Source organism: Protobothrops mucrosquamatus, unplaced genomic scaffold (genome assembly GCF_001527695.2).
Source record: "Protobothrops mucrosquamatus isolate PMUCROS unplaced genomic scaffold, P.Mucros_1.0 scaffold3226, whole genome shotgun sequence".
In the NCBI taxonomy this organism is placed as follows: Eukaryota; Metazoa; Chordata; class Lepidosauria; order Squamata; family Viperidae; genus Protobothrops; species Protobothrops mucrosquamatus.
Window position 1 is genome coordinate 46,766 of NW_015389223.1, and position 16,389 is coordinate 63,154.

A 16,389-nucleotide genomic window follows, 5' to 3' on the forward strand; every position below is an offset into this window, starting at 1 on the left:
GATATTTATACTTGTCAGGATTGAAATCACTGCAATTTGTTCCCAGTGCCCAATGGAATTTGGGTTTGTTATTTCTTGAATAGCAATTCCCCATGTTTTTTAAAAAAAATGTAGAAAGAATCAAACACATGTTTAGCTGTTCAAGAGGAAGAAAAAAGCAGAAATCCTCTGGGGATAACTACAGCCTTACTACAGAGACCTAAAGCACTTCTCTAAATTTCAGTCTTAGAAAATACATGCTGATGAGTCAAAAGAACTTCCAAGTTCTTCTTACAAGTACCAAATGAACTCACTTGAAGAATTCACATTTTTTTAAAATATCAATCAAAGCCTTTTGAGTTTGCCCCTGTATCCTGAAACAAACACCACACAGACGACATAAGTTCTTCAGGTTCAGCCACAGTAAAACACATAGTACAATAAAGCTTGACCATAATTTCATGGGCATAATTACTTGATTATAGGAGAGGCTGATCTTTCATTTATTTCTGACTTTCGATTCCAATGCATAGGTGGATTATTTGGAGGGGTCTCTCCACTTAAACGGTCTGAAAGAATATGCTCTTTGTTCAGGTTTATTTCAGAATATGGGCAGTTGACCACACTGAAAATAAGAGACAGAGAAGGAAAAACAGAAGATTAGACACTAAAGCACTTCCTAGTTGAAACAAACATCATACTGGTTGCAATTTCTCTGCAATTACTTGGAATTCATTAACAGACAGAAGCATAAACATCTTGTGTTCCTAATGGCAGCATCACTTTCTGCCAAGTATGTTGAAGCATACAATGTTTATTTTCAGGGAAGCTTGCTATGAAGCATATTGTGATGGATATTTATAATTTGAAGATATATATATATATATATATATATATATATATATATATATATATATATATATATATATATATATTCTTTACTATTAGAAATAAGAAAAACATATTCTCAAGGGTCAATAGGTTAAGGGAATGAGCAAAATAATGCAGTACTCTGAAAGGATAGCAAGAATTATGAATAAATATGGGTTGTTTCTCCTTTTCCGCTTTTCCTTTCTTTTTCAATGGAGCATTAATACTATTGAGAGTATATAATAGCTTGTTATTTTAGATAAATGTTATTGCCCTGTTGTACCATCTGGCAAGAAAAATATATGAAGCAGAAGTCTTGCATTTTATAAGTTTTCCTAAGAGGAAAGAAAAGTAATTACAAATATCAGTGTGAGGATCATAATCTTTATTGCAGGTTTTTCAAACTTTCAGGTTGTGGATCCGTACATTAAAAAAACAACAACCCTCTTTAATCTCTGATCAAGAGGCAAAGCTCTATAATAGAAAACTGCCAGTGTTCAGGTGAATACTTTTTTTTAGTCTTTCATGGAACCTCGTCAACTGCTCGAGAAATCTGAAGGTTTCCCAAGACAGTTTAAAAATCTCAACTCCATCCTATCGTTCCATGAGATACTAATCTTCAGTATCTGTGTTCTTCAATTTAGTTTCATCAGATAAAAGCAGTCAGCTTTATTTTCCCCGGACTTTTGAAAAGATAATGAATACCGTAATATTACCGGATCCAAAGATTTTACTCTTGCCTATTTGCCTTCCTTCAATATTCTTTTCTGAAGTCAGGATGCTATAAAATGAGCACAAATTTGCTTATGGTCAGTGTCGTAAAGGTTGGAAGCCAATTCTTTATTATTGTCTTTGCTGTTTTTTTCTTTTTTCTGGAGCTTTTCCCAGTTTAGTTTGCATTAGTTTTTACTGTGTTTATTAAAAATTTCAGTAAGAATTGTCTTGTCAATAAACTGAAGCACCTGACTTTATGACATGTGTTAATTCTTTTCCACCCAAGGCCTTTCTTCATAAAAGTTTTAAAAAAAACCCCTCCTAACATTTTATCTGCTGTTTCTTTTTCTCCCAAAGCCATTGACATTTTCCCACATACTATCTCACATTTCACTCATTGTGACAAAATTATCACAAACCTTTTGAGACCCCTAACCAAATGCCCATTTATTATGAAATGTTAGCCACAAAAACAGTCTAGTTTGTGTAATGTTTAGCTCATTTTTAAATAGTCCATAACACCAGGCTTTTTGAGGTTTAAATGAAAGAAATTGTGCATTCAAAAAAAAACCTCATTCTCATATTAATCCATTTTTGTTCATACCATTTTTCTGCAATTATTTGAAGATTTAAGCATTATGTCTTCTTTTCAAATAAGACACATTTATCATTTCACTGACTTTCATCAACCACAAAGAGTCAGAATATTTTGTCACTTTCTTATTAGGCAATGGCTCCTTTTCATCATGATCTTTTCATGCTCATAAAGAGGTATGCCCATTTATTTAAGTTCAATACTATGAATGAGGGCATGGAAATCACTGGTAGAAAAGTAGTTGCATGCAGAAAGTCTGATGTTCAATTCCTAACTCCTAAGTCAGCAGGCCTGTGAGCTTAGGATTCAGAAAGTGGTGCCCCCCACCCTTTGGTGCACCATCCCTTCCAAAATTAGACTGGCCCCCATTTTGACACTCTTTCATAAGGCCCTGAAGAGTTGGTTTTGCCAGCAGGCCTGGGGAACCCAAAGAGGGATGGAGCCCATCAAGTAGCTCATTTGACTCTGTGTTGTCGTGTGTGTATGTGTTTATGTGTGTGTATTGTTTTTATTGTTTTTAAATTTTATTTTCTATACTGTGTTTTTATTGCTTGTAAACCATCTAGAGTCATTCGGAGCAAGTAGGCAGCCATATAAATTTGTTGAATGAATGAATGAATGAAGTATATTTTTCAAAGATCCTGGAGCACTGGGGAACTACCAGAAGACTGGAAAAGAGCTGATGTAGTTTCCATCTTCAAAACGGGAAAAATAGATCCAGGAAACTACAGACCTATCAGCCTGACCTCAATACCTGGGAAGATTCTGGAAAAGATAATCAAACAACGAATCAGCGAACACCGAGAGGCAAACAAAGTCATTATTAAAAGCCAACATGGGTTTGTCAAAAACAGATCATGCCAGACAAATATTATGGCATTCTTTGACCAAGTGACAAAATTAGTGAACCAGAGGAATGCTGTGGATATAATTTACTTGGACTTCAGTAAGGCATTTGATAAAGTACAGTAGATCACAACCTACTACTTAATAAGGTAGAAAAATGTGGGTTAGACAACATCACCACTAGATGGATTCGTACCTGGCTGACCGGCTGTACTCAGCCGTACTCAGCGTGTGGTCCTCAATGGAACCACATCTATATGGAGGGAAGTGTGTAGTGGGGTGCCCCAGGGCTCTGTTCTGGGCCCAGTGCTCTTCAACATCTTCATCAACGATTTGGACGAGGAGATAGATGGGGAACTCATCAAATCTGCAGACGACACCAAGTTGGCAGGAATAGCCAACACTCCAGAAGATAGGCTTAAGATACAGGAGGACACTATCTAACAATGAAATTCAATGGTGAAAAAGTAAGGTTCTACATTTAGGCAAGAAAAAACAAATGTACAGGTATAGTATAGGTGGTACCTTGCTCAACAGTAGTAACTGTGAGAGGGATCTTGGAGTCCTAATGGACAATCACTTAAATATGAGCCAGCAGTGTGCTGCAGCTGCCAAAAAAGCCAACACAGTTTTAGGCTGCATTAACAGAGGGATAGAATCAAGATCACGTGAAGTATTAATACCACTTTACAATGCCTTGATAAGGCCACACTTTGAATACTGCATCCAGTTTTTGTCACCACAATATAAAAAAGATGTTGAGACTCTAGAAAGAGTACAGAGAAGAGCAACAAAGATTAGGGGACTGGAGGCTAAAACATATAAGGAACGGTTGCTGGAATTGGGTATGTCTAGTTTAATGAAGAGAAGGATGAGGGGGGACATGATAGCAGTGTTCCAATATCTCAGGGGGTGCCACAAAGAAGAGGGAGTCAAGCTATTCTCCAAAGCGCCTGAAGGCAGGACAAGAAGGAACGGATGGAAACTAATCAAGGAGAGAAGCAACCTAGAACTAAGGAGAAACTTCCTGACAGTTAGAACAATTAACCAGTGGAACAACCTGCCTCCAGAAGTGGTGAATGCTCCAACACTGGAAGTTTTTAAGAAGAGACTGGAAAGCCATCTGTCTGAAATGGTATAGGGTTTCCTGCCTGAGCCGGGGGTTGGACTAGAAGACCTCCAAGGTCCCTTCCAACTTTATTATTATTATTATTGTTGTTGTTGTTGTTGTTGTTGTTGTTGTTGTTATTGTTAAGTTCATGCCAAAGAAAATCAATATTGGAAGGGATAAAGACTAGACTTGGAAACTGTCTTTGTACTGTTGGAACTAGCTTTTGTCATGAAGTGTAAAATCAACATAAGCAATAATACAACAATTCAGCCCAATGTGTGTTGGGAAGTTGTGTGGGATTCATATGTAGTTGTATGGGATTCACATGTCTATATGAACAAGCATGTATGCAGTCTTGAATATACATATCCTGAGACCAGGGTATTATAGAACTGCTATACTATAATATGCATTATGTGGTGGGGTTCAATTAGCCAACTAGTATAGAAGTTCCCAAAATCATTAATTCTTTTTTCCGTAGTTCCCTGCTGACCCATGCATCAGTAGTAGGTTTTCTACCTCCACTAACTATAATGGTTAACATAGGATTTTCTTCACTCGGTGAATATGCTTTTTTCAATCCTTTCTATTGTATTCAGATAAAAGCCTCATTGTGAACAAGATAATTATGTTCATATTATGGTATATAAAAATTTGCAGCCCTGAAGGATAGAAGCAACATTTGAAATAAAGGCCTTCAGTTTTGACTGCATATACATAGGAAAGTTCTTAATGATTTTGCAATGATGCAGAATAGAAAGAAAAGTAGAATTAATTAGTTCCAGTCTACTTCTGACTTCGCTTATCTTAATCCCTGGCTATTAGTTCAATCGCCTGTTAGCCATCAATTACCATTTTCCATTCTGTCTATCCTTTGAAGCCAACAGTTTTTTTAAACCAGTGAGTAAAGACAGGATCCAAACCTCTATATAACAAGCCTATTATTAATGAGTGAATATTAATTGATTTACTCCATAAATTGTGGCAGAGCTTTTGAACGCAATGGGATTGGATATCCCCTTCAAGTAAAAGATGAACATTGGATGTTTGTGAAGAATAAGAAATTATACAATTCGCTTGACAGCAACTTTGCTAAAGAAGGGATTTTTCAGGATTTAAATTTAAGTATTACACATATCGTAAGCATGCTTAATAGAATAACAGAGCTCTCGATGTTATCTCCTAGTTTTAATGCAATACAAAGCAAAAGAAACAGAGTATTAACTCTTTGAGAACCTTATTGCAGTGTACACGCACTGTACATTTCTAAGAGCACTAAGCAAAACTAAGAAACTCTAGAAAAATGGGGAATGAATGGATTAATCCTTCCAAATGAAAATAGAGCAATAGGAACAAATGTGAGGGAAAAACAAACCTCTTACAACTGTATTACAATCTTGTGCATCAGCCTTTCTCCCATACCTATTCCTGACCCATCCAACCTCGCTGAAGTGCAGATTTAATTTCTCAAAACAAAGTGAAATTTCAACATCTACATTAAATTACTGAAAGATGTTTTCTAGTGATTATGGTAAGGGGTTACCAACATGTTGATTACACCCAGATGGACGGAGGACAAAAAGAAAGGAAATTAAACCACTACTATTTTAGAAATGCTGATTACGGTACTTTGTCCGCTGTCTGTCTGCTTTGGGTTGAATGGCTTTCTTCTAAAGGGTCATATTTGCATTTTGAAAGATTCTTGTCACTTGATGCACACATAGTCTTTTGATTTACTCAGATTAATAGAATACCTAGAAGTCTACCAGATGAAGTCTTGCTAGAGTTATTCACGCTCTGCTAGTTTACTGTTGGGAAATTCCCTTAAAACATAATACAGGGATAGGACCAAAACAAGAAGTTGGAAAGAATAATGAGAAAAATAAAGATCAATATATAATTTGGCAGAAACATTCACAGGGGCTGAGGGCACTCAAGAACTGAAGAGCCCTATGTGAGTTGCACATTTTTGTGCCTGAATTCTAACAAATTTTTGTGGTTGAACCCTGACCTTGGAATACTTTTCCAAAACATTATTTCCTGAAGGGAAACCCTCTTAGTCTAACTTTCTTCACTGTGTGTTGTTCTCAGTAAATGACTTGACTGAACATTTGCCTGTGTGACTTGTCAGCTGACCACTTATTCGAATATCTTTTACATTAAAAGGTTAGGAGGAACATGCCAATTCATGACAGCAATTGGCCAGAAATGAATTATATTCAAATAAATTACATTCAAAGCGCTAAGATCCTCTGACAATTATACTACTCCCCAGAAGCACAAGAGATTGATGTATTTCATGCTTCAGGCAAAAGCTGAGATTTTTCCTCTTCTCTGGGCTTATAATATGTAGAGTTGAGACAGTCCTTATCTTTGAAAATATCTTGCTCTCTCTCCCTTAATTATTGGGTGCCTATTGGCAGAAAAGTGCATTTTTAATGGTTTTGGAGATCTGCAGAGAACCAGTCCCCAACCTTTCCGGCTCTGCAGACCGGTGGTGGCATAGAGGGGATGGTTTTGTGCATGTGCCGCTTGCACAAAGGCAGCTTTGCGTGCTCACCTGCTGCTTGCACGGCCCTGGTTCCCAACAGGCCATGGCCTGGCACTGGGCCACAGACCGGGGATTGAGGAACCCTGCTACAGAGCAAAACCCAAAAATCTGGAATAAAATCAATGCTTTTATAACAATAGCAAACCAAGCAAGTAAGTTCTACCAGTCAGACAAAAGTCCTATGTAATACTTTCTCTTAGAAATAGTTTTTTTTTAGAAAACTGCAGAAGACTAGCAGAAAGTATCTATGAATAGCGACTGGCAGTCAAAAGATATGACGAGAAATCCTTCATCTCACAACACATGGACAAACTCAATCACAGTTTCAACTGGGAAACTGTTAGTACGTAAGATCAAGCCAAATCAAAAAAAGAGGTAGGGAATTCCTAAAGCTTGGCATTCAGACAAATTGACCATCAACAGGTACATAGAAATAAATCATATTTACACGGCATTCAAAAGACACCGTAAAAAAAGCTAACAAGGAAACCAAAAAACCAGAATACCTCCCCTCCATCAGCCAATACCCAGATAATACCAGACACACAATTATGCAGAAAACAATTCCCTAATGAAGGAACCACATCCCCATCCAAACTGACAGGGCAAGTTGCTGCATATAAGCACAGAGCAACATTCCACACCCACTAGCACTGATGATGTTACCAAGTTGGATAATGAAACATCTGCAAGCAAGCAAGCTTAGAAAGAACATCACAATTCAACTCTGAACTACATAATGTCAAGGTTGAATTGCTAAGATGCCTGCTAATTTCTATCGCTACTCAAATGGGGGAAGAGTAGAAACCTTAGGGAGTAAACAGGATTCTAAGAAGCCGTCCATGGACCGTGAGAGCCTACAAGAATGTCAAGTCACTAACGCAGGTATCTGGCAGAGAAGTGGACCATTCCCATAACAAACCAAAGATATATGATTGGGCAACATGAACACCTGGTGGGTGGGGGTTAAGGGAAGCTATTGTTAACTAGGCAAATTTTCGCACGGGAAGATCAGAGCTGGTTTTGCTTCTTCAGTTCTGAGATGTGTACTCAATAAAGTTTTACCTTTTATGGTACTTTAAAGCCTCGAAGATTCCTTGATTTTGAGTTTTCTAATTGGAACTCATTGATGTAGTTTTTGCCTTACAACCAATGTTTGCCTTACAACTAATGTTTAGTGACCAAAATTACAATGGCACTAAAAAAGTGACTTATGACCATTTTTCACATGACAGTCCCATGGTCCTGTGATCAATATTTGGGCACTTGGCAACTGGCATGTATTTATGGTTGTTGGAGTCATGTGACCATCTTTTGCGACCTTCTGACAAGCAAGAGCCAATGGGGAAGCCAGATTCACTTAACAACTGTGTTACTAGCTTAACAACTGTGGCAAGAAAGATCATAAAATGGTGCACAACTTACTTAACAACTATCTTGCTTAGCAATTGAAATCTTATGCTCAATTGTGGTTGTAAGTCGAGAACTATCTGTATACTCTTGTCTATCCTTTTATTTTTACCTAACAGGTAAAGCAATGAAAAAACACAAACTTAATTTATTGATATTAGTCCGTGCCATTTTCACTCATGATTGATTAAGGCACTTAAGGTGCACTGGCAATTATCTTGACAGTAGCTTGTGGAAGGCCAGTCCTCCTAAGTCCATCTGAGATTTTTCAGAATCACCGTGTGGTCAGGTCTACCCTGTTAAGATTCTGGTTCTACCTTTTTTTGCTTGGCATGTGCAATATGGAAACTCTTCCTGGTGCTTCATCAGTAAAGTTCATCATCTTTGCCTCCCGCCCACTGCCCCATTACTGTCTGATATGCAATTATTTTGGCTCCCAAATTGGCATTACTGGAGTGCCTTTCCAACTAAGCTAAATAATAAATTATATAATTAAGGCCTATCTACTGTTATGTCTTGCTGAAGTCTCAAGCAATGTTCAGCGAATGTCCTTTCTCCTCATGCCTCCATCAAATAAGGTCAGGAAAGTAGCAATTAAATGATGTTTTATTAATGAAGTTTTATATGTGGTATGCCCTCCCAAGAGAGACTTGCTTGGCATCTATAATATGGCCCATTCTTTCTCCAAAATATTTTAAACTAAGTCATTGTCTCACAACTGGTTGCTTAACAACTGTTCAAACTTACAACAAACTCGGAAAAAAATATTTATGACCTGGACTCAAGAGTAATGCTTGTTGTATCACTCTGCAGTCATGTGATCATATTTGAGGTACTTACCAACTGGCTTATATATACAACCAATTGCAGCATCCCGCAATTATTTTTTATGGGGCATTTTACAGTTTTTTGGCAAAAAACATTGGATAAACTGGATTTGGAGTTACAACCATGTGACTCACTTAGCAACTATGATTGTAAAATTTAATCTGGTCACACGGCAACTCGACTTACAACTGCAATGACTTATGATCAAAATTCCGAGCTCAATACGAGGGCAACCTTGTAATATGAATTTGTATATGTTATTGTTTACTACTGGTGACCTAGCCAGTAGTATTTAATTCTTCTTGTCATTTTCTCTTTGTGAAAATTTACACATACATATGGTTTAGAACAGTGGTGGCGAACCTATGGCACGGGTGCCAGAGGCGGCACTCAGAGCCCTCTCTGTGGGCATGTGTGCCATCGCCCCAGTCCTAGGCCTTCAGCTGGGTTTTATAAAACCTTTTCGCTTTAGGCCTCTGCCACCATGTGCAAAAAAAAAAAGGTTCAATCAATCAGTCAATTTCAACTTCTCGCGGGGGAAAAAAAAGATCTTGCAAAGTTGGGATTGATTGATTGAACTTTTTACTCCCACCCAGTCTGCCGTTACCACCGCAGCCACGCCCACCCAATGGGACACGCCCACCCAAATGGTCACACCCACCCGGCACCCAACGATGCATAAGTGGGTTTTGGGTTGCAGTTTGGGCACTTGGTCTCTAAAAGGTTCGCCATCATTGGTTTAGAAGATTAGCAGAGTATATTCCCAAGAGCGTATGCCATTTAACAACCTGGATATATGAGTTACAAAACAGTTGGCAAGTCTACTCCATACAGCATACAATTCATTGGCATCCTTCAGTCTCGAGAGACTATGGTATTGTGCTCTGGAAAGAGGTCCTAAGGCAGCATCTGGTGTGGCTAAAAAGGCCAATTCGAAACTTAATATGGAAACTCATAAAGAAACACAAGATACTGAGTAATTCATTTGTATGCAAATCTGAACTTTTTTTTATCACTATAGAAGCCCGAGGTCCTTATTAACATTTTGCATTTAAAAAGGTATTCATTTTAGCCCTGTCATACTTTGTCACTGAACGTTTTCATCCAGCTTAAGCATTGTGCTATCAGAAAATGACTAATCAACCTGCTTTCAGACATTTACTTGACAACATAAATGCACCTTGTCATGAACATTTCCAAAAGTGTATTTAAGTAAAGTTTCAACAGAGAGTTAAAAAAAAAACAGTGGACTGAAGCCAAATGTGAATAACTATGCCCATTTTATACTGCCTCTATTAATTCAAATGGAATTTCAATTTGAGAGTTTGGGGACAATACGGATTTGCTCAGGGAGAGATATCAATATTATCTTAGTTCCCTGAGTGTTATTTACACTCTTATATTTCAGTGCTTTTCATATAGCAAATTTGTAACCATTTTAAATTACAAACCACAATAGCAGCAAATACAAGTTATTACAACTATTTTTGTTGTTTAAATAAAAGCATGCTTTTAATAGTTTAGTTCCTCATTCTTAGTCATAGAAGCCATCTAGTTGCTGACAGGAAGCCCATAGGATAATAGCACCCTTCTGCTAATGTTTCCCAGAACTGATAATCAAAAAATACAATAATAAAAGTAGTATACATTTATTGACTCCTTCTACACATGCTATTTTCCACTCCATCTTAAGGAAAATATTTAAGTACACAATTTATTAAGAGGCAAAAATGAAACCAAGTAAGCCTAATTCCTCAAAACTACTAATTTAGCCAAGTGGGTAGTTAGAATCAATATAATGCCTGGTGATTGGATGTACTTTTGTTAGCTATTGGTTGACTGGCATTCATAATACAAAGACAAATAAACATGTGTTTGACGCAAAAGGTAAAATCTATGTTCTAGTCAAGATCAGTCCAAAGACAAACAAAAGCAAGTGTGATAGAATAAAAAAGGTATTCTTTCTGATATCCCATGTAGCTAAGATTATTGCAGATGAGAGGATCTGAAAAACTGAAGGCTAAAGAAGAATATTAGCTTCCCCATTCATTGTAAAATACTTAAAACTGGATAAATACTTGAATTTAGTGACAAATACCTAACATTTACTGATCAGTTTCAATGTAACTGAAACATTTGGTTGAAGTTTGATTTATAATAACGTATAGACTTCAAATATTTGGTTTATAACTTAGAGCAAAATTATGAAAAAATAGCAGGTTGTGGGGCTACAAGATTAAAGTTTTATGCCAATGCAGACTGAGTTCTTGATTTTTACTACGGAATCCGATTAATAGTTCCGCAGAAAAGAAGGGCCATATTCAACAGGCAAATATACCTAAGCAGAAATCTCTTTCTAAAGAGCGTCATATTTGAAAAGTTAAAACATTGTTGATCAATGGTGAGCGCTCTCTTAATTAGGTGCTATATTCTGGTTGCAATGAAGTCATGCAGTTGAATGATGATCACCAAAACAATCTAAATAAATGAATACCTGACTGTCTTTTTCTTCGTCTCATGGACAGCAATTACATCAAATTCATAGCCCTATTCTAATGGGACACCTCTGCTGAGCTACTGAAGCATAACACATACCTGTGATGTGTCCTTCATAACACATACCTGTGATGGCCCATATGCCTGGCTCTTTTTATGTGTCCAACTCCCCTGCAGCCTGCTGTAGGGCACCCTCCTTGTTCTAAAGCTTCTACTAATTCCAGTGGACCTAGACAAATAATACAAAAACCAACTTCAGCATTAGCTTCATATTTACTCAAATCACAGGGGTGGGCAATTAGTTTTCCTAAGATGACACGAGAAATGGACTGTGGTGGAGGCCTGCCACCATTCTGTTCCCCCCCCCCCCCAGGTGAAGGGCCAGATGTGGCCCTGGGTCATAAAATGCCCAAGTCTGCACTAGAATGTAAACGATGACCCCTATGATCTCTTTTTAAATGCTAAATAGTGTTCAAGTTAACATAAAATATTTGAATTACACTGCAACAATGTGATTGGCTCTTCAATCAAATCGTATGAATATTGATAAAACAATGATTTCTATAGCTTTGAAGAAATCCACCTGGAATTCTTTTCATGGGTTAGTGAACATGTACACATTTTCTCTTCTTGAAAATCAGAATACCCACAATTATAAGAGGCTTCAATTATCAGGGTTTCCCAACGTATCCATTGGTTTCCATAGATCTTGCAAGCATTCACTCTATGAATTATTACTACACAATTTGGCTCTGCCACAGCACATTATTTTGTCAACACAGAAGAAAACAGGCTGGTAGGTATTTATTGTATTTTTTGCATTTTTATTATCTTACTAAGAGGAGGCTGAAGAGGATGTCCAGTTTTTCCACACCAGCCTGCAGGATGTATGTCTGGGCTATCTGCATCAATCCAATAGTCATAAATACTATCCCAGCCATCAAAGTGGATCTAAAACATAAAGATATAGAATGTTGAGACTAAAAAGATTTCCCTTGTAGTCTTCAGATTACTTTTTTTTAATAAAAAAATAATTAGATTATTTATGAAGAACTGTAAGTGTCAAATGATACAAAAGCACATCATGTTTGTACTAATGGTGGTGGTTTTATATTTACCTTGCCAAGATAACAATTCCAGTTATATTTTAACAAGTCCTTTAAGTTATTAATGCATGTCTCAAGCTTCAAAACATTTCCAAATTCAATCTTCGCATGATGTTTGGCTCCCAATGCTAAATGTAGCTCAGCTCATTTCTTTTCTGGAGCCTGCCAAATGCTTATCAAAAATGGTCTAAGGTTCACTATGGGTTGTTTTGGCCAAAACCCAGAAATAAATGCTTGTTTTTGGCAATAACATAGTAAAACGTGGTCATGTGACTGCAGGATGCTGCAAATGGCTGTAAATACAGGTACCCCAAAGCCCCCCACCCAGAATTTCTGAACCGATCATAAATACCTCTTGGGTGGTCAGTTGTCAGTGACCAGTGGTAAGTGACCAGTGGTAAGTTGAGGACTACTTGTAATTTCTCTTAACTAAGTTACTCCAAATTGTTCTCAAATTATTCCAAAGTAAAGCATCAAATGTTTAGATCCTGAAATCCCTTTATCCTAATCACTGTGATCTGTCATTATGATTTATCCTAACCATAACACTGTAATTATGAGGTAAGTACTCAAGAAATTAAATTCTGGTTATCACCCCCCAAAAATCAAGATGATGTTGATTGACTTTGTAGGTCTGAAATCACAAACCATGGTTAATTTACCAAATTAGCAAGCCAAAGTGTCACTTCCTTCACTTTAGTATAACAGTGGAAACAGCTGGCACAATCATTTGAATTAACACCGAAAACAGTTGATTCTTTCTTCAACTACTGACAGCACAAATTAACAGTGCAATTAGGAGTAAAGTGTAATATGTATCTCCACAGGATGCAAACCTCAAAATCCTTGCAAACTGAAAAAGATGGAAAGTGATTTTGTTTTGATTACGTGTTTATAGGAGATTTTGGGTGCAAATTTATAGGGTGCCTTGGGAATGTGTGAGAGCATCAAGTCTAATCACAGCTTGTAGTCCCCTTACATGCTGCTTACTGTTATATGATACAACTCTTTGTTGCAAAAAGATTGCCCATAGTACAGATACCCATAAAGTTAAACATCAATGTTGACTGAAAGCCCATCAAAATTAAACAGAACTGAAACAAGATCTTATGTTGGTGCTCTTTAGGGAATCTACCATACTATATTCCAGATAAATTTTCTGTTAAAACTGGTGAGTATATATCTGAGATTAGCCCACCACAAATAAAAAAAAATACCACTTTCATATCTAATCATGGAACTTAAAATTGTTATAGACTTTTAACTGAATAGGGATGAATTCAATAGGATGAAGATATGTTCCTCCTATTCAATGAAGTGAATAGAGAAACCAGAGAAATGTTATATGTAATAAGGTATTATCATTTATAGTTGTTCAGCAGGTAATAGATGTTCCCATTTAAAAATCAAGAGATTAAAAAAAAGAATATAAATTACTTTAATTCTGTGATCTTCTGTTTCAGCCACAGTAGCTACTCTAATAAGCGTAGGATTCCTCTTGTCAACAGCTTCAAGTTTCATATTCTTCTGAAATCCATGAGAAAGTTTCTACAACAGAAGAAAGTACTTTTAGTTTAAATTGTATCTATTATTTATACCACAATGTTCTATGCCCAGGATAGGATTCATTGGAAGAAGCTTGCTCTCATATGCACTTCACATGAAAGGAACCAATAATGCTGATATTCTATAAAATGTTAGCTAACTGTATAAAATTATTGAGTTGGTTGACAATTTGGGATCCTTTGGACTCTTAAAAAACAGGTAGTAACTGTGGTCAAGAGGGCCCTGGCAGTTTAACCTTGTGTCCCAAATGGGACCTTTTCTGAAATGGGAGCTATTACTCATTGTCACTCGTGTATTAGTGAGTTCTCAATTGGACTATAATATTGGAATACACTCTACGTGCCCTTGAAGCATTTGGAAGCTACAATTGTTCCAAAATACAGTAGGTCAAGCAATTAGAATAAGTCAAGCAATGGCACCCACATAACACCTTTACTCCTGGTTAGTTTCCGGTTGTTGCTTGTCACCTTCTCCTAGTAACATCTGTCTGCCTAATAAGATGTAGTAGATTGTGTCCTTCTATCAAAGACTGCCATCTTCAGGGACCATCAAATTATACCTTCTCAGCTGTTCTCTTCCCATCAATAACTAACAGCTCCAACACCAAAGTAGCCACTTCCTCATGGCTTTCAGGAAATTAGTGAAAATTTTGATTGTCAAACCATCAAGCCATGGAGCCTGGTTCACTGTAATTATCCCTCAGGAATAAGCAACTGTTTTATTCTTTTGAATATTTCTCCCAGTTTTGTGTTAATATTTATGTAATTATAATATACATTTTTTTTTTAAAAAAATGATTTATATTGCTTTTAACCCTATAAACCAAGTAAATAAAAATAAAATAAACCATGTATCTAGTATTTAACAAATCTTCTTTTTTCTTGTATTGGTTCAGGAAGCAAAATGATACAAGTAATCTTCAACTTACAAACATTCATTTAGTGACCAAAGTTACGGTGACACTGAAAAAAGCGACTTATGACTGTTTTTGATACTTATGACTGTTGCAGAATCCCATGGTTACAATTGGCAACTGGCATGTATTTATGACCATTGCTGTGTCCCAGGGTCATGTGATCACCTTTTGCAACTTTCTAACAAGCAAAGTCAATGGGGAAGCCATATTCACTTAATAATTGTGTTATTAACTTAACAACTGTAATGATTCACTTAACAACAGTAGCAGGAAAAGTCATAAAGTGGGGCAAACCTCACTTAACAACTGTTTTGCTTAGCAACAGAAATTTGGGGCTCAATTGTGGTCATAATTAAGAACTACCCATACATTGAAAATGAGCCATGTTTAGGTAGTGCATTTCCTCAATTCTCCTTTCATGAAATATCATTAAAAGATAAAAAGGGAAGAAATAATAGTTAAGATATTGTCTTATATCTTAAATATCTAGGTATTGTCAGGGTGTTGGATCCGGCTTGAAGATCAATTATTGCTCAATTCTAAAAATGAGAAAAATATATCTAAAGTCAAAGCAACAAGATCATAACCTTAGATATTAATATCTATCACAGCAGCAATAGTGGCGGTAGATAATAAGCAGAATGAGTATGAAATGTTTCTTACCACTTTAAAAGCCCTAGCAGGTGCAGGTAAGGAACTGGTTTCTTCCAAATATTTTTCCCAAGAAAAATGTTTGCCATGAGGATAGTCTAATTGATAAATAATGATACAAAATTTAAATATATCATGCATTAGATTTATTCAAAGCACTGTGCATCAGACTTCATTCAGTTAAAAGGAATAAAATAAACATGATCTACACCAGAGGTCCCCAACCTTTTGGGCAACAGGGACCGGTTCCGTGGCGAGAGGTTTTTTCACGGACCGGAGGGGGTGTGGTTTTGCATGCTGCCTGGATCCTGCGGATGGGGCTTCACTTGTTTGCACGGACCAGTTTCCGGTCCACGAACTGGGGGTTGGGGATCCCTGACCTACACAATTCCACCCTGCTTTGTAGTGGGTTTTCCACAACTCCTTGCACAGTCAGTCAATGCAGAGGAGTGCTAGGAATTGCCATTTACTAACATCTGGAGGGATAAATATTTTCACTGCAAAGTACTCTACAAAGATATTTTTTTTAAGTGGAATCAATTAAGACTATCGGACTTCCGGTGGCAGGCGATTTCGCTGGTCGCAGCTGTTTGCTGCCTCCCGCCTGTTTTGCGTAAAAGCCAGTTTGACAGCCAGCATCTGCTGTCAAACGGCTTGATACCTTTCCCCTGGGCATAAGGGGATCGGTGAGCTGCCCGGGGTAGGAGTTGAGTTCCCGAGTCGTCCTATATGGACGATGTAGGCGAGAAC

The 16,389-nt window shown here is 37.2% G+C and overlaps 1 protein-coding gene across 1 annotated transcript in view; it reads right to left on the reverse strand.

Moving 5' to 3' along the window:
• The window catches only part of LOC107297309 (L3MBTL histone methyl-lysine binding protein 3), a gene marked incomplete at its 5' end in the record, with an annotated part of 35,493 nt that extends 19,756 nt beyond the window's left edge, over nt 1–15,737 (reverse strand). The window contains 5 exons of the mRNA XM_015826671.1: nt 455–604; nt 11,527–11,629; nt 12,237–12,351; nt 13,944–14,054; nt 15,652–15,737. Coding sequence (XP_015682157.1) covers nt 455–604; nt 11,527–11,629; nt 12,237–12,351; nt 13,944–14,054; nt 15,652–15,737 — 565 coding nt within the window. The remainder of the gene's footprint in view (nt 1–454; nt 605–11,526; nt 11,630–12,236; nt 12,352–13,943; nt 14,055–15,651) is intronic.
• Nucleotides 15,738–16,389: the final 652 nt, after the last annotated feature.